The sequence below is a fragment of the Cervus elaphus genome, chromosome 11 (genome assembly GCF_910594005.1).
Source record: "Cervus elaphus chromosome 11, mCerEla1.1, whole genome shotgun sequence".
In the NCBI taxonomy this organism is placed as follows: domain Eukaryota; kingdom Metazoa; phylum Chordata; class Mammalia; order Artiodactyla; family Cervidae; genus Cervus; species Cervus elaphus.
This window is the reverse complement of record NC_057825.1, coordinates 13,005,517-13,028,754: the sequence shown is the minus strand read 5'-3', so window position 1 is coordinate 13,028,754 and position 23,238 is coordinate 13,005,517. Positions and strand designations below refer to the sequence as shown.

Below are 23,238 nucleotides of genomic sequence, written 5' to 3'. Positions count from 1 at the left end.
AAAATTTCTATACATCATTATCAAAAGATAATCAACCCAATAAAAATAGGCAGACTCTTCTAAAAAGAAGATATAAGAATGACTAATAGGCATACGAAATTGTGTTCAACATTATTAAGAATTGGAAAGATGAGAAGTTAAACCAAAATGAGGTACCACTTCATGTACTTTTATTATAGAATGGCAAAAATGTACTTCTATTATGGGATAATGTTTATTTTTTTTTTTTTTCGGGAGAATATTTTTTACTTATTTACCTGAAAACCAAAGTTCAGAGAAGATAAGAGAATTTCGAGTCACAGAGTAAGTTCATTTAGAGTTTGAGGATTGGGACCAGGCAAGGAACCAAGGTTTTTCCCACAATGGGTACTTTAGAGACCGGTATTCCCGGATGTCTCTGCTGCTTCCAACAGGCAGCTCTGGGGATTGTGACAGACACGACACGTAGATAACTTCTCTTTTCCTGGGCTGCTCTGCAGTCTGGTTGACTAAGGATCTGGAATGGCCTGCCCTCCTTTCCCCTTCATCGGAGTAGATGAGGGTTCCCTGTCCCTTCCTTAAATAGAGGACAGGAGGCTGTCTTTTCATCTGGCCTTCAAATATGGCTTCTCTACTTTTAACAAGTGAGAACTGAGGGCACAAGAGTCAAACCTCTGTCTTAACGTGAAGAAACGATGACCCTTCCTGGCCCACCTCGGGACAGACTGTAGGTCATTGGCCGTACTTCCCCCTTCTCGGTCAGTCAAGGGAAACAGAGTGGTCTGCTGGAAATAGTTGCAGGAAACCTGTTTCTGGTACCAGTTGTAGTGTGGGTCTTCAGCAGTGCCGGGGTCCAGCCTCGGCAGGATCCAGGGGTACCCTCAGGATGAACGGCGTCAGCGAGAGAAAGAGAGACAGAGAGAGAGAGAGAGAGAGAGTGACCAAACGGGGGGTGCAGCAGAGTCTGGCAAATCTTTATTTTTTTACCGTAGCTTTTATATTCTAAGTTAGTACATTTTTAAGGGGAAGATAGTTTAATATTACATCAGCTTGTCCTTAATGAAACCAGGGTGTTTCCTGCAACTTCTTTGTGAGAGTCTTATACATTATCTTCTGGCCTTGGGGCCTATTGACATTTTATGACCTAGGTGAATGCAAAGCTGTTTTCCTGTAATCTATTCTTTAATGAACACAAAGGTCAGTCCTTTTGCAGAAGTTATCAGTTAAATTTATCTAAAAGGTTTACAACACAAAGACTCTGCAGCTCCGGTGAGGCAGCCCCTGTTTAGCATTCCTGGTTAAAATGAACAATTCTAAACTCTTATTTTTCTAAATCTTTAACTATAACCACTTTTAGAATAATATTTTTGTGTTCTCTAATAGGGCTTCCTCACCCCCGAAGGGCTCTGTGCCTATTAGGGCCTTTATGTGATCAGGTTCTTTATGCTGTTTATGATTAAGGTGTTGTGGGCAGTCATGTGCATTAGTACGCATTTGCCAAGCAGGCTAGAATGCCAGCAAAGGGGTCTAAGTTGAAACACTCCTTTCATCCTGGATAATCTTATAGGATACCGCCGTCCGGGGGACATATTGATTAAAGTTCTAAGTTGATTCTGTTTGGAAAGAGATCGGGGAAGGCCTTCTACCTGTGTCACAGAAATTAGGGAGTAGTCTAATATAGCAAGCGTCAGAAAGACAGAGATCATCTTTAAGGTGAGCGCCAGGGCAGCTTTTCGAAATTCCTGAAGTCCTGATCTGCCTTGCTTGTCAGGTCTTCTCCTCATGACCTTGTCATGGGTGGGATCTCATGTGCTGGCTCCCAGCACAGCAGATTACAGCAACTTTTTAAGATTCTATTATTTTCTCATTCATAAAATGCAAGTTGTATTAGATGGCTTATTGGGCTTTAACATGTGCTCTTTCACTGTTCTTGCTCATATATGAACATGTGTGTTTTGATTTTACAAAAATAGTTGTAAATATACATGCTATTCTGAAATTTTACCCTTTAAAATTGGTGATTAATTATAATTATTTTATTAATAATTATTACATATTATTGTATTATAAACAACATTAATTATTTTTATTTTATTTTCTTCTTTATTAAGTTAAATATTGTTTGCTCGACTATTATTACTCAGTGAAAAAAACAAAGTAACATATAAAAAAACAAAAGCAAAGTCCAATTCAAAGCACACTTTTACATGGTACCTGACATGTTTCATGGGGATAGTTGAAATAGTTCAAAAGAGCCTCAGATATCTGACAAGTGTTAACATCCATCTATAACTTTATAAAGAGTCTGATCCAAACTGTCTTTTTAAATGTGCAGTTATAAATCGAAGCTTTAACAAAACAAAACTGTCAAACCACTTTTATTTTTTTATACAGGGGTTCAGAGTACTTCCAACACAGCATTATTTTATTTTCTTGCTATTTATAATAACATTTATTTCATACAGAATTCCAGACACGGATAGAAGAAACCAGACGGGCACCTATGGATTTCTTCTCATGGGCCTCTCTGAGCACCCAGAGCAGCAGCCTCTCCTGTTCGGGCTCTTCCTGGGCATGTACCTGGTCACCATCTGGGGGAATCTGCTCATCATCCTGGCCATTGGCTCTGACGTGCACCTCCACACCCCCATGTACCTCTTCCTGGCCAACCTGTCCTTCTCTGACATTGGTTTTATCTCTACGGTCATTCCCAAGATGCTCAATAATATTGGCTCAGGAAGTAAACGGATTTCTTATGGCGGGTGCCTGACACAACTCTATTTCTTTGGCCTCTTTGCAGATCTGGACAACTTTCTCCTGGCTGTGATGGCACTGGATCGCTACATGGCCATCAGCCAACCTCTCCATTATGCCATTATCATGAACTCCCAACGCTGCGTCTTGTTGGTGGCTGGGTCATGGGTGGTCACTACCTTCCATGCCCTAGTGCACACCCTCCTGGTGACCAGGCTTTCCTTCTGTGGCCCCAATGTCATCTCCCACTTCTTCTGTGATCTGGTCCCACTCCTAAAGCTGGCCTGCTCCAGCACTTATGTCAATGACCTGGTGCTCATCCTTGTGGCAGGAACATTGTTGATTGGACCCTTCGTCTGCATCCTTACATCTTACTTTTACATTGCATTGGCTATCCTAAGAATTGATTCCCCAAAGGGTAAGCAAAAGGCCTTCTCCAACTGCACCTCGCACCTCTCTGTGGTCTCTCTGTTTTACACCACAGCTATTGGGGTCTATTTATGTCCTCCATCATCCCCTTCAGGTGGAAAGGACCGAGTCTTCTCAGTAATGTACACAGTGGTGACCCCTATGTTGAACCCCTTCATCTACAGCCTGAGAAACAGGGATATAAAGGGGGCACTGGGGAAAATACTCAGAAGAAACACGCTTAACACTCTTTCTTGGGACAGAAAGGTCCAAATCTCCAAGACTCGGAGTTGAGGGTTGAAAAATGGTCTCCTAAGAGCCTAATCACTATAGTGCCCCTGAACCTGAGACTTCTCTTTCCTTCATATTTACATTTCAGGGAAGGGACCACTGACACCAGTAACCACTAATCATCCCTGTGAAGTGTCCATGCTCTGAGCAGTTTGCTACTCACTTCCAAAAAGGTTCTTGCTTATTTTTACTAGATGCCTACCTTTAGTCCACAGGTAGGGGGATTGTGGAAATGAAGTGAAAATGAACATGAAAGTGAAACTCTTATTTCGCTGAAGTCACAAAGGAACTATGGAAGATATCTCTAGTCCAAGAATACAGGAGTGATTGTAATTGGTAGAATGAAATACAAAGGAAATAATCTGATACTTTATCTTAAACAAGCAGTGATTGATGGAAGAATAAGGATGGGGCTGTAAGTTCTGGGTTCCAATTCTGGCTTTGACATTATATATTGTGTGACAGCTGGATAATCACTTAACATTTCTTTTTTTTTTTTTTAGATTAAATTGACATGAATCAGCCAGAGATTTACATGTGTTCCCCATCCCGATCCCCCCTCCTGCCTCCCTCCCCATCCCATCCCTCTGGGTCTTCCCAGTGCACCAGCCCCAAGCATTTGTCTCATGCATCCAACCTGGGCTGGTGATCTGTTTCACCCTTGATAGTATACTTGTTTCAATGCCATTCTCTCAGAACATCCCACCCTCACCTTATCCCACAGAGTCCCAAAGTCTGTTCTGTACATCTGTGTCTCTTTTTCTGTTTTGCATATAGGGTTATCGTTACCATCTTTTTTAAATTCCATATATATATGCGTTAGTATACTGTGTTGGTCTTTATCTTTCTGGCTTACTTCACTCTGTATAATGGGCTCCGGTTTCATCCATCTCATTAAAACTGAGTCAAATGAATTCTTTTTAATGACTGAGTAATATTCCATTGTATATACATACCACAGCTTTCTTATCCATTCGTCTGCCAATGGACATCTAGGTTGCTTCCATGTCCTGGCTATTATAAACAGTGCTGCGAAGAACACTGGGGTGCACATGTCTCTTTCCGATCTGGTTTCCTCGGTGTGTATGCCCAGGAGTGGGATCATTTAACATTTCTGAGCCTTGGTTTCCCTATTTGTAAAATAAAGTGATTGCATTATATGAGTTGAAGCCCCTGCATACACGTTCCCCAGTTCTAATAATGTTTAGTGTTGTAGTAACAAGAATGCAAGACAACGTCAGAAGTTACAAGTCAGAACCAAAGCCACCGCTTCACACTGTGTAACTTTAGGAACATTCTTTCTCTGAGTTCTGCTTTCAGGTGTATAGCAAAGTGATTCAGTTTTACTTATATACTTTTCTGATGCTTTCCCATTATAGGTTATTACAAGACATTGGATATAGTTCCCCGTACTATACAGTAAACTTCTATTAGTTATTTTATGCATAGTAGTTTGTATGTTAATCCCATAGTCCTAATTTATCCCTCCCCTTCTCACTTTGCCCATTGGTAACCATCAGTTTGTTTTCTATGTCTGTGAGTCTGTTTCTGTTTTGTATAAAGATTCATTTGTATTACTTTTTAGATTCCACATATAAACGACATCATAAAATAGTTTTCTGTGCCTCTACCAAAGTACTACTCCTCTCTTTCCCATAAGGGTAAAAATTATTCTTTGACTTTTTATGTCAATTACTTCCCTTCCTTGCTTTCTGTTCAATTTTTCCATATACATGTGTGTGCTTAAACATTATAGTTTGGTTTTGCCCATTTTTATTTTTTTTTAATTCTTCCAGTGCTATTGATGTATAATTGACATATAATGTTTGTGGAAGTTTAAGAACTTGATGATTTGATAAACATCCGTGGTGAAATCATGACTACAATAAAGGTCAGTTAATGCATCCATCACCTCACATAGTTATGTTCTATGTGTGTGGGTATGGGTGTTAGGAACATTTAGCATCTACACTGTTAACAACTTTTAAAGTATATGACACAGAATTGTTAACTACAGTCACCATACTGTTCATTATATACCCAGAACTTATTCGTCTTATAAATGGAAATGTATAGCATCTTCCCAAACTCTCCCCATTTTACCCACACCCTGGACATCACATATCTACTCTTTGTTTCTATGAGCTTGGTGTTTTTAGATTTCACACATAAGTGAGATCATACAGTATTTATCTTTTTCTGTCTGACTTATTTCATTTACCATCATGCCCTCCAAGTCCATCCATGTTGTCACAAATGGCAGAATTTTCTTCTTTTGTATAACTGAGCAATATTCCACTGCTTATATATACCACATTTTCTCTATCGACAGTCATTTAGGTTTTTTCATATTTTGACTATTGTGGATAATGTTGCAATGAACATGAGTGTAATTAATGTAGCTACTTAAAGGACTGAATGATATAAAAACATTTGAGCACTTTAAACAGAATGCTTGGCACATAGTAAATTCTCAACATATATAACCTGTTATTATTGCTAACAATATGCATTCAGTTATGTCTGTGTCCATGTGAGTTTCAGATTTTTGAGAGCTGACAAATATGAGAGTTGACAAGAAATGTTCTGTTTCATGTTCTAAGGAAACTAATGATTTATGTTTCCAGAATGAACAGAGAGTGTAAGTAAAAGAGAAAATGTTTATTCGAGCTGGACATTGAGAATAATTAGGGTTGTAATTCAGGTCAAGAAGGAAAACCTGAGAAATTTTCATAATTAAAGCATAACTCCTGCAAATCAATAATAAAAGCACAGCAACCACATAGGAAAAAGGGGGCAACAATATAGTTGGAAATTTTTTAAAAAAGAAGAAACTAAAATGGTTGAAAAATATTTTTTAAATTTCTCCAGTAATACTTCCATCTAGCATTTCCATTTCTTGAAAAAATATGTACACAAAATGTCTGTAAAAGAATATCCATGCAGCTTTGCTTTTGTAATAACCATTCCTTCCCCCCAAAAAAGTAGATAGGTAAGTGGCATGATTAGGGAAATGTGTATTACTAATGGTACGTCTAATAATCTATTAAATACTTTAAAAATAATGAGGTAGATCCCATGGTGATATAGGAGGTCCATGATATATCTGAGAGAAACAAAGAAAGCTCCAGAACAAATGATTCCATTTTTGTAAAATCAAAATTCTATACACACACACACACACACACACACACACACGTATATATATATGCATAGAGAGTGACAGATCACCAGCCCAGGTTGGATGCATGAGACAAGAGCTTGGGCCTGGTGCACTGGGAAGAACCAGAGGGATCGGGTAGAGAGGGAGGTGGGAGGGGGGATCGGGATGGGGAATACATGTAAATCCACGGCTGATTCATGTCAATGTATGACCAAAACCACTACAATATTGTAAAGTAATTAGCCTCCAACTAATAAAAATAAATGGGGGAAAAAAAGTATCTGAATGTGTACAGGTCAAAACTCTAACAGTGATTACCCCTGAAGAGAAATGGGAAAGATGAGAAACAGATTCTCACTTTTCATTTGATACGTGTTTCAGTGCTAAATATTTTTTTCTGAATATGTTTCCCTATTTATTTATTTATTTGGATGTGTTGGGCCTTAGTTGCAGTGTCCAGGCTCTTTGTTGCTTCTCTATAGTTGTAACACGAGGGCTCAGCAGTTGTGGCACATGATTTACTTGCTCCACAGCCTGTGGAATCTTAGTTCCCTGACCAAGGATCAAAACCATGTTTCCTGCAATGGAAGGTGAATTTTTACCTACTGGACCACCAGGGAGGTCCCTAAATATTTTTTAAAATAAGTGTGTGTTACCTGAAAGAAATGTAAAACAAGAGACTACATCTTCAAGGACTCAGGGCAAGGAGACACCCATCTATGCCCTGACCATACCTGGGCTTATCTGAAATTCCACCGTACAGTCGAATTTTGGAGCACAGATCAGAGAATTCCATGTCCAGGATGATCCCCTAAGTTCTGGCCTCCCCTCCTGGGATCAGCCAAGCTGCCAAGCCACAGTCACTAAAACTTATATTCCCACTAAGATTGGAAGTGCTACTTTACAGGCCCCAGTCCCCAGAGAAGGCAGTGAGTTTGGACAATGACACACTTGGGACGATGAGGTGGAGGGAGCCATGAAATTCATGCAGAAGTGTGTAATAAAAAAACCTCCCGACGCCTTTCCCAGACATGCCTTCCTGCCCCTGCCAAGCAGAAGCACCCCCCAGGAGTCTTGGTGCTCAACCGTGTCAGCCCTTCCCTGCTGGGCAACTTGCTCTGTCTTCCCTGAGAGGACAGATCCAAGCTGCTGTCACAACAGGATGACACACGCAGCCTAAGGGATGATGGAAGTGCCAAGCCCAGCCCATTCCAGCCCAGAGGGGGTCCACAGTGAGGTGAGTGTCTGCTGAGGACTCCACGCTCACACAGCCCCTCCGACAATCCCTACACAGGCTCCCTGTAAATTCTGGAGGGAGGACAATCCTTCTCAAATTTGATCCTCCACACAGCGTGGTGTGTATTGCGACATTCGTCCTTGACTCCACAGGTCATCCTTTCCTTTCCCCTCACAGTGCCTCTTCCCTATGCCATCCTCAGGTATTCTGTCTTGATGGACTCTCTCCCCTCCCCTCATTAAAACAGAGCCACAAAAATGAATGAAGGATTTACATAGTCAACAGTTTTTCCTTTCAGGAACATTTTCTTGAGTGAAAAAAGAAACTATCTAATGGAATTCCAGAGACCTCAATCAGGTAGGAAGGGATTGTAGGTAATCAGCTTTGAATGACCCAAAAATCGGCCCCTGTTCGAGGCTGTCTACTTTGTCTTGCTTAACAACCAACACAGATTTTTCTTTCCACATCTGGGCACTAATGTTCCAACAGAGAAACTCAGAGAACAGACTGTAATATTATCCAAATGCTTAGGTCTCTTTAGAATGAAATGCTTTATTATCACCAAAGTCCATGGATCAGACTGTCAGAATTTATGGGAACCTTTGCTAGACAGAAACCAAGTTCCAAGTAGAAATGTAAAACAAACTTCTCACTGTTTCATAAGACTTGTTAAAGGACTTGTTATGTCCATAGCCTCCTCTGTTATTTTATGGAGCTTCTGCATGAAAAGCAGGTATTATTCATCCCATTTCCCAGATGAAGAAACTGAGGCCCTCCTAAGAATGGAGTGATTTTTTCCCAAGATCTCAGAGTGTTCATGGAAGACCTGGGACTAAAGCCCAAATCTTTCAATTCCTGATGCCAGACCCATTCCTGCACCCCACCCTGCTTTTTCTTTAGCTATATCTTTCTCTATAAAAGCAAGACTTTTCACTCGCAGTTCCCCAGTCTTGGCTGCACAGCCCCATGCCTCACACCACATGTCAGGAGCTGACATGCTGCACTGTGGGTCAGACAGAATGACTTTTGCCAGCCAGAGAAGAGTGAGGACTCCAAGGTTCCAGGGAGCCCCTCCACCCCCACCTCTGGGGCTCTCTCTAGCTTCTGAGCAGCTACCACAGGAGCTATATGGACATTGCCCCAGGTACCAGCCACAGCCTGCTGACTATCGAGTACAGCTCAGTCCCTTCTCCAGCCTTCCCATGTTTCCTAAGCCATGACTCAGGACCACTGATTCAATCAGGAGAGTTCAATTACAGTGACAGACTAACAAAAGGGACCCAAATGCAGGAAGAGAAAAAAACATAGGTGTAAATGAGTGAAGTGGGGTAGAGAGAGCCTTGCTTTTGAGTGAAACAGATCTATAATCAACCTGACTCCAGCCCTATGCCCTGTGTCCCTGGGAAAGCAAATTCATCCCCCAGTCCTTATTTTCCTGATCTGAAAGTAGGAACAATAATATCTACTCTCAAGTTCAATGAGGATTAAACTAGGAAAAAATAGTGTAGACATTTATCACTGGCCAAGTGCACAAGATAGCACAGTGGGAAAGGAAAGAACAAAGAGGAAAGTGGGAACTGGAATGGGAAGAGCACATTTAAGAGCTGGCACAGCCCAGGGTTAAGTGCATAGACATTGAGGTCAGCTAGAACTGAATTCAAATATCAATTCTACCACTTATTAACTCAATGTCTTTGAGCATTTCACAGAATCCCTCTGAGTTTCAGTTGATCACAGACTTGCTGTGATCAACAGATGAGCAACACACATATAAAGCTCTCAGAACACTTCCTCGTTTATAGTTAGTGCTCAGTCAATGTGGCTACAACTTGCAGTTCTCATTCATCATCATAGCCTATTGAAATCAATTCAGGATGGTTCAATGGCATATTACAAATTTCCATATTTTTGTCATTGAAACATCTAAAGTTTACTCTCTTGAGTGCTTCCATGGTGACATCCTTTAATTTGGGATGTGAAAGCAGATAGACCAGGAGTGATGAATAAATTCATTTTCATGGGGCAGAAGCTTGGGCAATGAAAGGGCACTGTGATAGAGCCTTACACATATGAGCATTCAAGGTGTCCAGACACAAGTATAAAGTCCAGTCGAACCACTTAACACTGAGTGATGCTGAGCAAATTGTTTTACCTCTCTAAGCCTTAGTTTACTCATCTGTGAGATGAGGATAATAAATGACTGATGTGACTAGAAGTATGTCGGGATTACTATATGTTATGTGTGATAAAGCATGTGAAAGTGCCTTCCACCAGGCAGCTCTTAACTCTTTGCACTTTTTCTCCCAACAACTGGACTATGAAGTTTAAAAATTCTTGGGCTAGCCATGGACACAGCTAGCTTGTGGACTGCCAACTTTGATCTCCACCCAAAAAGCTAAGAATAATGGCCAGATCAAATCATTATGTTTACCCTGTGATGAGAGTCCAGACTCATAGAATTTTGCTCAGTTCTGGAAACCACACTTTAAAGATAGTGACAGAGACTTCCCTGGTGATCCAGTGGCTAGACTCTCCACTCCCAATGCAGGGGACCCAGGTTCAATCCCTGGTCAGGAAACTATATCCTACATGCCACAACAAAGACCTGGCATAGTCAAATAAATAAATAAATATTAAAAAAAAAAAAAAAAAAAAAAACAAAGACAGTGACAAAGTAGAGTAGGTTCACAGTAGAGGGACCCGGTTGGCAGCACACTGTCCTCCTAGAAAAATCCATTGACTCAGCGCAGAACAAGTCTGAAAAATTGATCAGAATAATTGTCATCATTTACTGAACACTTGCCAAGGACCAGAAAGTATCATTTAATCCTCAGAACAACTTTATGAGTAATGTGCTATTACCATTCCCCCGCATTTTACAAATGAGAAGAGCTGACTCATAGAGGGTAAGCAAATTCCTCTAGGTCATAGAACAATTAAATGGAAGAGCCAGGTTCTAGTCCAGTATCTGGGCTTTAAAACCCACCATGCAGTGCTTCCTTTGTTAATTCATGTTTAGATTTCTTAAGGACTTTTTATGTCAAAGAATAATAGACTTGTTCTTTGAGATTCCAGAGGACTAAACACTGTGCAATATGACAGAAGTTAGTGTCACATACTAACAAAAATTATTTTAAATGGTGTGCTGACAAGTAGATTAGGTCTCCTTCAATATCTCTCCTTTTTTAATTTTTTTGAGAGCAAAGAACTAGAAGTTCCCTGATCTCAAAATAGACTTGCTATTGAGTCCAAAAAGCCATTCATTTTCTTAATATTGCTGACTATTGCTTCTTTAGTTTATTTGAAGTTTTTATTTCCTGAGTCAATACATCTAATAAGATTTGTGCTGGATGAAAGTAAGTCTTTTCTTTGGTAAGTGGGAGACAGGATAATGCATGAGGTGATATCTTGAAGACAAAATGATTTTAGTAAAAAGAATAAGTCGAAAATCTAGAAATTGATTCTCCTAAAACCATGTCTGTGTACTCTGAGAAGTTTGTGGGTACTTCCAAGGGTACACATTACCCAAAATAGACACTACTTAACCAAATGCCCTTTGAAATCTCTTTTAACAAGGTTATGTAGCCCATTAGCAAGTTTTATTGCCATGAATTAGATGTCTTAGTTTTAATTTGGGAAGTCATATTATATTTTGTCACTAGCATACTCTGGAGTCAGACAAATATGACTTTAAGTTCTGATTTTGCCCTTCATGAGTTTAAACATTCTATGCCTCCATTTTCTAGTTTGTAAAACTGGAATAATAATGAATATGATAATAATAATAATATTTGCCTCATGGGGTTATTGTAAGAATCAAATATGATAATTAGCAAAGTCCTTGATTCAAAGTAAGTGCTCTATAAATGTTATCTATGATGATAGTGATGATGCTACTGATAATGACAAATCCATAGTTCATTATTTTGGAAAATAATTAAGCACTTGATCCTGTTATCAATACCAAGTTATCCCATGTGTAGTTTACCCTGGAGCACAAAACTAAAAGTAACTAAACAGACTGCTCAGATATCAAGGTCTATAAAAATAATTCTTTTTGGAAAATAGTATGTAGGCTCCTTTAAAAATTAAAAATCCTATATCATCCAGCAATTCCACTTCTGGATATTTATCCAAAGAAAACAAAAACCCTAATTCTAAAAGATATATGCAGCCTCCAGGTTCATTGCAACATTATTTGCAGTTGCCAAGACATTGAAACAACTTGGTGTCCATCATTGGGCAAATGGATAAAGAAGGCATAAACAGATACACAATGGAATACTATGCAGCCATAAAAAAGACAGAAATCCTGCCATTTGCAACAACATGAATGAAGCTTGAGGGTATTATGATAAGTGAAACAAGTCAGACAGAGAAAGACAAACGCTCTATGATCTCACTTATACATTGAATTAAAGAAAAAACAAGCTCATAGAGAAAAGATTGGAAGTGGGGGAGTGAGGGGATGGACAAGATGGGTGAAAGGGATTCAAAGGCTCAAACTTCCAGTTAATAAAATAAATAAATAATAGGCATGTAATATACAGCTTGATGACTACAGTTAATAACACCATACTGCATATTTGAGAGTTGCTAAGAGAATAAATCTTAAAAGCCCTCATCATAAGAAAAAACAAATTTTGTAACTAAGTATGGGGATAGATAATAACTAGACTTATTGTGGTTATCATTTTATAATGCATGCACTTATTGAACCACTATGTTGTACACCTGAAACTAATATAAAGTTACATATCGATTACATCTCAATAAAAAATAATAATAATCCTCTTTGTTTAATGGTAACAGATGGACAATACCACCTGGACCAGTGTGTCCCATTTTGTTCTCTTGGGCATTTCTACCCACCAGAAAGAGCAGATCCTGCTCTTTCTTCTTTTTCTGCTCATGTACACCATCAACATTTCTGGCAACTCTGTCATCATCATCCTGATTATCTCTACTCCACGCCTCCAAATTCCCATGTACATCTTTCTCAGCAACTTGGCCTTGGCAGACATCTGCTTCACCTCCACCACAGTCCCCAAGATGCTGCAGAACATTTTCTCCTCTACCAAGGCCATTTCCTACATGGGTTGCTTAACCCAGACTTATTTCTTCATTTGCTTTGCAGCCATGGAGAACTTCCTCCTGGCTGTGATGGCCTATGACAGATACATCGCCATTTGCCACCCTTTCCACTACCGTATGATTCTGAACAGGAAGCTGTGTTCACACTTGGTGGTCGTGTGCCACATCCTCTCCCATCTTCATGCCCTGCTGCACACCTTTCTCATGAGCCGACTGATCTTCTGTGCAGATAACAGGATCCCCCACTTCTTCTGTGACCTCTACCCTCTGATGAAGATCTCCTGCTCCAGCACCCACCTCAGTACCTTGATGATTCACACGGAAGGAGTCATTGTTATCAATGGAGCTCTGGCCATCATCATGGCCTCCTATGCCTGCATCATCTCAGCAGTCCTCCGGAGCCCCTCAGCCAAAGGCAAGTGGAGAGCCTTTTCTACCTGTGGCTCCCACCTCACTGTGGTGGCTGTATTCTATGGGACCCTCACCTGGGTCTACTTCCGGCCCCTTACCAGCTATTCAGTGGCCGGGGGTCGTATCCTGACTGTCATGTACACAGTGGTGACCCCCATGTTGAACCCTTTCATTTATAGCCTAAGGAACAAGGATGTCAAGGGAGCCTTCAGGAAATGCATGAACAGGATCTGGACTTCTTCATTTAGATAAAGCCCCAAAACACAGTTTCAAGTTTTATCGATGATTCTGGAGAAAGATTTTTGTCCCTCGAATATCTGTTTCCTTTAGAACTTCCCAGAGATATTAGGTATGTATCACAGTTTTCTCATTGGATATTGCCCAGAGATATTTCTTAAACCTGAAGAAAATAATAGCAAATGAAGAAACAGACAAAGGATTAATCTCAAAAATATACAAGCAACTCCTGAAGCTCAATTCCAGAAAAATAAATGACCCAATCAAAAAATGGGCCAGAGAACTAAACAGACATTTCTCCAAAGAAGACATACAGATGGCTAACAAACACATGAAAAGGTGCTCCACATCACTCATTATTAGAGAAATGCAAATCAAAACCACAATGAGGTACCATTACACACCAGTCAGGATGGCTGCTATCCAAAAGTCTACAAGCAAAAAATGCTGGAGAGGCTGTGGAGAAAAGGGAAACCTCTTACACTGTTGGTGGGAATGCAAACTAGTACAGCCACTATGGAAAACAGTGTGGAGATTCCTTAAAAAACTGGAAATAGAACTGCCATATGACCCAGCAATACCACTTCTGGGCATACACACTGAGGAAACCAGATCTGAAAGAGACACGTGCACCCCAATGTTCATCGCAGCACTGTTTATAATAGCCAGGACATGGAAGCAACCTAGATGCCCATCAGCAGATGAATGGATAAGGAAGCTGTGGTACATATACACCATGGAATTTTACTCAGCCGTCAAAAAGAATTCATTTGAACCAGTCCTAATGAGATGGATGAAACTGGAGCCCCTTATACAGAGTGAAGTAAGCCAGAAAGATAAAGAACATTACAGCATACTAACACATATATATGGAATTTAGAAAGATGGTAACGATAACCCTATATGCAAAACAGAAAAAGAGACACAGAAATACAGAACAGACTTTTGAACTCTGTGGGAGAAGGTGAGGGTGGGATGTTTCAAAAGAACAGCATGTATACTATCTATGGTGAAACAGATCACCAGCCCAGGTGGGATGCATGAGACAAGTGCTCCGGCCTGGTGCACTGGGAAGACCCAGAGGAATCGGGTGGAGAGGGAGATGGGAGGGGGGATCGGGATGGGGAATAAGTGTAAATCTATGGCTGATTCATATCAATGTATGACAAAACCCACTGAAATGTTGTGAAGCAATTAGCCTCCAACTAATAAAAAAATTAAAAAAAAAAAAAACATATATCAGACCTAAATTTAAAAAAGTAACTCGTATAATTACAACCTAAGCTAGATATTTAGGGGATAAGATAAAATGATAAAATAAAGTATATTTACATTTAAAAAAAAAAAAAAAAACCTGAAGTACGTGGAGCTATGTATTTAGTGTAAATCAGTGACATGATTTTAATTACAGCTGAAGGTGTTCTGTGGGCCTGATATTTGACACCAGGATTGTAACTTTCAGAGTTCTTAGATGCAGGCAACAGAAACTAATGCTGGTTATTCACGAAGGAATAAATAATTAAATAAATAAATAAATAATTCATGAAACTCATGAATTTCCAAGAAGGCTAAGCCAAAAAGTTCAGCAAAATGGACAAGAATAAGAAAGGTCATATAGGCAGACCATAGTCAAAATCATATCCCAGAACTGGTATGATGAGGTCACCACTGTAGCTAGCAAACTCTGTTCACTGCCACTTGAATCCCCACCAACACTACCGGAAATAGTCACTGGACATAGCCCTCAGAGGCCTGAAAACCAGACGTGATCACTTCCAGAAAAAGCACTCACTTCTTATTCTCTGCATCAACACCTCTAGATTCAAAATAAAGTGGTGCATCTGATTGGCCAAGTCTTGGTCACTCACCCAAGCTCTAATTCCTGAGGGAACTGGAAGAACAATACTGCTACTTTTATATTCCATAAAAATAAGGGAGGTTCTGCCTCCCACCAAGACAAAGGAAATAGGGGAACTCCTCCAGAATAGGAAGAGGGACATAACGACAAACGTCCACTATGGGACTGGGAGTTACAGATGCTTCAGAATCAATCACCTGTCACAGCTCTCCCACTTGCACTTCCTTGACCTTGATGAGCTGCATTATTCTGGGATTACTTAACTTCTTTCTGTTTCAGGATCCTCCTAATCTTTTCTATAGTTGAAATGTGGAATTAGTCTATTACTATGTATTTGCTGTGATCCATGAAGGGGTTTCATACTGATCATGGTATTCTTAAGGCAAGAATATTGGATTGGTTTGCCATTCCCTTCTCCAGTGGACCACATTTTGTCAGAATTCTCCACTATGACCCATCCATCTTGGGTGGCCCTACATGGCATGACTAATAGCTTCACTGAGTTATGAAAAGCCCTTTGCCACAAGGCTGATGATACTACTCTAATGGCAGAAAGTGAAGAAGAAATAAGAGACTCTTGATGAAAGTGAAAATGGAACGTGAAGAGGCTGGCTTAAACCTCAACATTCAAAAAACAAAGATCATGGCATTCAGTCCCATCACTTCATGGCAAATAGATGGGGAAACAGTGGACACAGTGACAGATTTTATTTTCCTGGGCTCCAAAGTCACGGCAGATGGTGACTGCAGCCATGAAATTAAAAGATGCTTGTTCCTTGGAAAGAAAGCTATGACAAACCTAGACAACATATTAAAAAGCAAAGACATCACTTTGCTGACACAGGTCCATTTGGTCAAAGTTATGGTTTTTCCAGTAGCCATATACAGATGTGAGAGGTGGACTATAAAGAAGGCTGAGTGCTTAAAAATTGATGCTTTTGACTTGTGGTGTTGGAGAAGACTCTTGAAGAGTCCCTTGGAACACAAGGAGATTAAGTCAGTCAATCCTAAAGGAAATCAGTCCTAAATATTCACTGGAAGGACTGAGGCTGAAGCTGAAATTCCAACTCTTTGGCCACCTGATGAGAAGATCAACTCATTGGAAAAGACTCTGATGCTGAGAAAGATTGAAGGCAGGAGGAGAAGGGGGTGACAGAGGATGAGATGATTGGATGGCATCTCTGACTTGATGGACATATTTGAGCATACTCTGGGAGATAGTGAAGGACAGGGAAGCCTGGTGTGCTGCAGTCCATGGGATTGCAAAGAGACAGACATGACTTAGCAACTGAACAACAACAATGTATTTGCTGACCAATCAGTGCTGGACATGGGCAACAGGTCCAAAAGCCAAGATGTCTACCAATATGTTGATTATTGGGCTTCTCAGGTGGTCCAGTGGTTAAGAGTCCGTGCTTCCAAGGCAGGGGGCCAGGGTTCAATCCCTGGTTGGGGAATTAAGAACCCACATGATGCATGGTGTGGTCAACAGTCATGTTGATTCTTCAGTTTTGTGGGTATAGGATCAAAAGGGAAAGTGAAAGTGGCCTCCCAGGACATGAAACAGATGTCACAAGTACAAGTCAATTTTGTCCATCTGTCATAAAGTTTCTATTATGGAATATGGATTGTTATAGGCACAAAGTCGAGAAGGAAATAAAATTGTAATAATTTTTGTGTAATGAGCTAGAAGAAGGGTTTCTTATAACATATATGTATATAACGATTGGTCAAAATTTATACCACTGAAATGGGTTTGAGAAGCTATACCGCCAAAGTCTTTGCACCAGGATAATAAATCTTCCAAGGTAATGGGAGCCATCAGTTCAGTTCAGTCACTCATTCGTGCCCGACTCTTTGTGACCCCATGGACTATAGCACACCAGGCTTCCCTGTCCATCACCAACTCCCAGACCTTGCTCAAACTCATGTCCATCAAGTCAGAGATGCCATCCAATCATCTCATCCACTGTTATCCCCTTCTCCTGCCTTCAGTCTTTCCCAGCATCAGAGTCTTTTCCAATGAGTTAGTCCTTCGCATCAGGCAGTCAAAATTTTTGAGCTTCAGGTTCAACATCAGTCCTTCCAATGAATACTCAGGACTGATTTTCTTTAGGATGGACTGGTTGGATCTCCTTGCAGTCCAAGGGACTCTCAAGAGTCTTCTCCAACACCATAGTTCAAAAGCATCAATTCTTTGGCACTCAGCTTTCTTTGTGGTCCAACCCTCACATCCATACGTGACTACTGGAAAAACCATAGCTTTGATTATATGGACCTTTGTTGGCAAAGTAATGTTTCTGTTGTTTAATATGCTGTCTAGGTTGGCCATAACTTTTCTTCCAAGGAGCAAGCGTCTTTTAATTTCATGGCTGCAGTCACTATCTGCAGTGATTTTGAGAGCCATGGCACTTATAAAATGATAAGAAAAGATAAAGCCAACTTGTGGTTATTAACTAACATTTGCCAGTAAGTATCTTATACACCAAAAAATTTTTTTCTGGATTCCATTTCCTGCCTCCCAGTCCCACCTTCCTCCTTCTTTGTCTTTAGGTGGCAGTTTCATTACTAATCTTCATTCTTTACCCATGGATTAGCCTCACTTTTTTTTTTTTTCTTTTATCCTCACTTCTTAGCACTCTAGCTTCTTCCAAGAATCCTCCCTGCTCCCATGGGAAGAATTTTCTTAAGGTGAAGAAATGGGCAAGAGAGTAAATTAAAGAACATTTTTGAAGAAATGGATAGAATTGGGCAATTCCATCAAAAATTTTGTATTTAGATATCTTCCTCTTCTAGGAGTCTACCACACAGAATGAGCATATGTAATGAATAAACATATATTTTATGTGTAAATACACACATATAATTTAGGTTCAGTATATTATTGTCTATGATAGTGAAAAATTAGAAACAATCATCATGCATACTAATAGAACGTTTGGTTCATCATGTCTGGTGTTGTTCAGTCGGTAAGTCATGTCCGACTCTTTGTGACCCCATGGACTATAGCAAACCAGGCTTCCCTGTCCTTCACTATCTCCTGGAGTTTGCTCAAATTCGTTTCCACTGGGTCGGTGATGCCATCCAACCATCTCATCATCTGTCACCTGCTTCTCCTCCTGCTCTCAATCTTTCCCAGCATCAGGGTCTTTTCCAATGAGTTGGCTCTTCACATCAGGTGTCCAAAGTAATGGAGCTCCAGCTTCAGTATCTGTTCTTCCAATGAATATTGGGGCTTACCTCATGACCCAAATGGTAAAGAATCTGCCTGTAATGCAGGGGACCTGGGTTCAATCTCTGGGTTGGGAAGACCCCTGGAGAAGGGAATAGCTACCCACTCCAGTATTCTTGTCTGGAGAATTCCATGGACAGAGGAACCTGGTGGGCTACAACCCATGGGGTCGCAAAGAGTCAGACACGACTGAGCAACTAACAGTAACACTATCATGTTTAGTAGTTAGATAGTATCTATCTGTTCTTCCTTCCTTTCATATCCTTGCCATGGCTTCACTGAGAACAGAATACACATCTCCATCCCTTTGACTTTGGACTTGTTTTAGCCCACAGTTTATGAATAGGGATAACAAATGCTGCTTCAGATATAGAGCTTTGAATGGGTTTAGAAGATTTGGCTTGCCCTCTTGAGCACTGGTCTTCATCATGAGAAGAAAAGCTCACCCTGTGTAGTTAGGGTCGCTTAGCTTAGATCTCAGAATAAGAAATAAATTGAACAGACCTGAACTTGACCTGGGGTCTAAAGCATGGTTGGCCCTTTCAGCCTCCAGACTTTTGACTGGGAAATAAAAGTCTGTTGTTATAAGCCGCTGAGGTTTAGGATTGTTTCTTATTCAGGACTTTGAAAGAAATCCAAACTAATTCAACACACATACTATGAATTGCTGTGCAGTTGATAAAAAGAATGAAGCAGATTAATTTCTGGACTTTCTCTCATTTCATCAAGTCTTTGGATACATACAGATATGCAAACCCTTATCTAGCCATTCTTTGTCCTTTTCTCCCATCATTTCTTCATGTGTATGCTATTAATAATAAGTAATAATAATAATGATTGAAATTCCCACTCTTGGGTTTTAAATCCATCCACAAACAGTGAACCTTGAAGATGAATCTTGTATCTTCATTCCCAAAAAAGCAGAACTCCAGGCCCACACTTTGCCTCTATCAACAACCTCATTGGGTGGCCCAAGATGTGCTTGTGCTTTCCAGGACCTGTGAGTAATAAACACTTTCTCCCCCCAAATTTCCCCAAAGAGCTGCTGAGGGTGCCTTACAATCATAGTGAGAATCACAAGCACCTGAGCAGCTCACTGGTTATCATAGGCACAGAAGAATCACACAGCAAGTAAGGATAGAGCTGGGATACAAATCCACTCTGTCTCCAAAATCCATTCCCTTAACTGCTTACACTATACTACCTTTGACCAAGCCCTAGCATTTTCCCTTGGGTTTTTGAACTCTCTTTCATTCTAACTTCTTTAAGGAAAATAATTTCTGGGAGATCCTATGTTTGCACAAAAGAACTCCTTGATTCTATTGTTTCAGTGTAATTATGGATAATACCTCCTTTATCTCTCAGAGGGATGTGTATCTTTACAACAACAGCAATCCATCTGAAAAGAAAAACAAGAAAACAATCCCACTTGTAATAACAATAAAAAGAACCAGCTTAGGAAACTTAGGAATAAATTTAACCAAGAAGCCGAAAAATCTGTACAGTAAAACCATAAATTCATTGATGAAAGAAAGCAGACACAAATCAAAGGAACGACCTCATGTGCATGAATTGGAAGAATGAATATTGTTAAAACATCCATGCTACCTAAAGGGTTCAAGAGCTGTGCTGCCATTCCCCGTTTGCCCGGGAACCAGGTTGGAAGTTGCTTGAGAGAGCTTCCTGAAAAGCCTTCGCAGGGCACCCTTCACCTCCTGGTTTCTCAGGCTGTAGATCAGTGGGTTTAGCATAGGGGTAACAACTGTGTAAAAGATGGCCACCTGACGCTCCTGGTCCAACTCATAGCTGGAAGACGGTCGGAGGTACACGCAGATCACAGAGCCGTACAGGAGCAGCACAACCAGGATGTGGGAGCTACAGGTGGACAGGGCTTTACGCAGGGCAGCAACTGAGTGCATGTGGGCTATGGCCACACCAATGCGGACATAGGAACCTAAAATAAAGAAGAAGGGGCTCACCACCACGGCTACCCCCTCGGTAAATATTAACATCTCACTGACCACTGGCCGGGTGCAGGAGAGCTTCAGCAAGGGTGTGATGTCACAGAAGAAGTGGGTGACCTGGTTGCCACAGAAAGTTAAGCGGGTGACCAACACACTGTAAAGGAGGCTGTTGAGGCTGACGACCACCCACGAGGTCAACGTTATGCGTAGGCAGAGGCGATGGCTGATGATGGCAGAGTATCTTAAGGGGTCACAGATAGCCACATAGCGGTCATAGGCCATGGCCGCCAACAAGTGGCCTTCCATGCTGCCCACAGCCATAAAAAAGAAGAGCTGGAGCATGCAACAGTTAAAGGAGATGGTTCTGTTCACAGACAGTGTGTGCACCAGCATCTGGGGGACAGTGATGGTTGTCAGAGAGATGTCAATGAAGGAAAGCTGGCTGAGCAGGAAGTACATGGGGGTCTGAAGCTTGGGGTCTGAGAGGGCAGCAATCATTAGCAGAGCATTGCCCATTACTGCCACCAGGTACATGGGAAGGACGATCCCAAAAATAACTGGCTGCATCTCTGGCCAGCTGGACAGGCCCAGTAAAACAAATTCTGTTACCTCTGTCCTGTTTCTCGTGGCCATAAGACTCAATCCGCATCACCCGCGAACAGCAAGTGTTGAAATAAGGCTGAAATTTACTCAGAGATAGCTTGCAGGAAACATCTTTTCTTGCACAGGTGTCCCTAGTTTTCCAAAATGAAATTTTTTTTCCCTTTAATTTCTTTCCCAGGCCATTATTTTTGTACTCATCCACTCACCTACCCATTCTTTAGTATATTTCAGGTTCATGTATTGACCACTTACAATCTCTCACTTTGATTAATACTAGTGACAACAGGATAACTCACACACAGTCCTGGATTTTTTGAACTTCACTGTATAACAAGTCATCACTGAACATATAATGTCTTTTGTGCTTGCTGTGTACATTCTATATATCAGTCATTTGATTCTCACAACAGTCACTCATGGTAGAAACTGCTTTCAACCTTTTACTACAGGTGAGAAAGCTAAAGCAAAAAGAATATGCCAGTGAAGATCTTATGTGGTCTGAGCAACAAAACCTGGATTTAACCCTGTACAATAAGTCCCTTATATACAAACAAGTTTTGTTCCAAGAATACACTCATAAGGTCAACAAAGTTAGCCTAGATACCCACCTAACACAGTTGGCTACATAACACTGTACTGCAATATGTTGATAATACATTAAAAAACAAGAAAACACAAAAAATAAAGAAAACATATTAAATCTTACAATACAGGGCCTTAAAAAATGTGGTAGTACAGTACAACAGCTGGCGTACAAGGGCTGGCATCAACTGATCAGGCAAGAAGAGGTCCTGGCTTAAGGAGGCAGACGAGGTGGGAGATGAAGAACTGAAGGATCATCAGCAACAAGAGATGGAGGGCAAGCTGCAATTTCACTCACACCTGATGTTGACAGCACAAGTCGCGGTTCCTTGCTAGAACCAAATGCACATTTGCATCTTTGAAAGTTCACAGCTTGAAGGTTCATATGCAGGGAACTTACTGTGCAGTTTTACCAGCCTCAACCATCACACTTCATCATTTCTCAAAGTTGGAAGTAGAAGGGAAAGATCCTCAGACTCTGGCCAGATGTCTGAGTCTCTACGTCTTTGCTGGGGCACTGAAGTGAAGATCTGGTCCTAGCTTTGCATGTCCAGAAACTCAACTTTTTTCTTTTTTTTCATAAGAGAGCTCTTGTTCCATTAAGTCAAATGAATTTACCTGGGATGAGACTAACAATGATAAATATAATTGTTGATTTTATTAGTGATTTATTTTCGAGGAATAATGTAATTTGCTAGTGGATGAGATTCTTGTAATTTTTCAGCTCAGGTTTTCCCTATAGATAAAATTATGCAGTTCATCAAAGAGGTAACATTTTGAGGTTTTGGGGGTAAGGATATGTTTATATATTTTCAGCATTTTCTCATGAATGTGAGTAAAATAATTTTAAAATAGTAGAGTGCAAGAGAACATATACTAAAAAGCAGAGGTCTCTTACCCTACGTTTACATACCTCTGTGTTTAGTTTGACCTCTTCTGGTGATTCACACCTCTCTGCTTCTATATACTTACTTATATATTATGTGCCAGTTTTTATCAATTAAAGATTATCTTTTGGCTCTTTATCCTGAAAGATAAAGTTTTATCTTATTTACATTATTACCACTCTTCCTTCTTTTCCTCAATTTTTTGATGATATTTTAGCTCTTCAATTAGTCAATTTTCTGCTTTTAAATGATTTGCTTCAATCTATAGTGCATCAACTTCAGACTCCACTTATCTTCCTCACCTCTGCACCACTCCCCCTGCCAAACTTTGGAAAGCTATATCTTGATTTGCATATTGTCAAGATTGAAAACATACAAATCATGAATTGTAGTCATAGTTAAGTCTTCCAAGTAAATGCTAAAAATCAGTAGACAAAATTAACATTAGTATAACTGTGTCAATATTTATCATGACAGTGCCAAATCATGTGTTATGGTTGCATTTATTCTTTACTGAGTCCAGTGTTCCACACACCAA

The 23,238-nt window shown here is 40.4% G+C and overlaps 3 protein-coding genes across 3 annotated transcripts; 2 read left to right on the top strand and 1 right to left on the bottom strand.

Moving 5' to 3' along the window:
• Positions 1 to 674: 674 nt before the first annotated feature.
• LOC122703084 (olfactory receptor 1361-like) lies at positions 675 to 3,435 on the top strand. Its single transcript, XM_043917177.1, has 2 exons — positions 675 to 706; positions 2,445 to 3,435. The coding sequence occupies exons 1-2, from the start codon at positions 675 to 677 to the stop codon at positions 3,433 to 3,435; spliced, it is 1,023 nt and encodes a 340-aa protein (XP_043773112.1).
• Positions 3,436 to 12,644: 9,209 nt separating this feature from the next.
• On the top strand, positions 12,645 to 13,589 carry LOC122702523 (olfactory receptor 1Q1-like). The gene has a single exon (XM_043916118.1). The coding sequence runs from the start codon at positions 12,645 to 12,647 to the stop codon at positions 13,587 to 13,589; it is 945 nt and encodes a 314-aa protein (XP_043772053.1).
• A 6,679-nt stretch (positions 13,590 to 20,268) lies between these two features.
• On the bottom strand, positions 20,269 to 21,261 carry LOC122703083 (olfactory receptor 1361-like). The gene has a single exon (XM_043917176.1). The coding sequence runs from the start codon at positions 21,259 to 21,261 to the stop codon at positions 20,269 to 20,271; it is 993 nt and encodes a 330-aa protein (XP_043773111.1).
• Between the last annotated feature and the right edge of the window lie 1,977 nt (positions 21,262 to 23,238).

Excerpts from the sequence above, each read along its gene's own strand:
- LOC122703084 (XM_043917177.1), top strand. The coding sequence starts at position 675 with ATGACCCTTCCTGGCCCACCTCGGGACAGACT. Across the intron at positions 707-2,444 it reads GGCCCACCTCGGGACAGACT|AATTCCAGACACGGATAGAA; the intron begins GTAGGTCATTGG and ends TATTTCATACAG.
- LOC122702523 (XM_043916118.1), top strand. The coding sequence starts at position 12,645 with ATGGACAATACCACCTGGACCAGTGTGTCCCATTTTGTTCTCTTGGGC.
- LOC122703083 (XM_043917176.1), bottom strand. The coding sequence starts at position 21,261 with ATGGCCACGAGAAACAGGACAGAGGTAACAGAATTTGTTTTACTGGGC.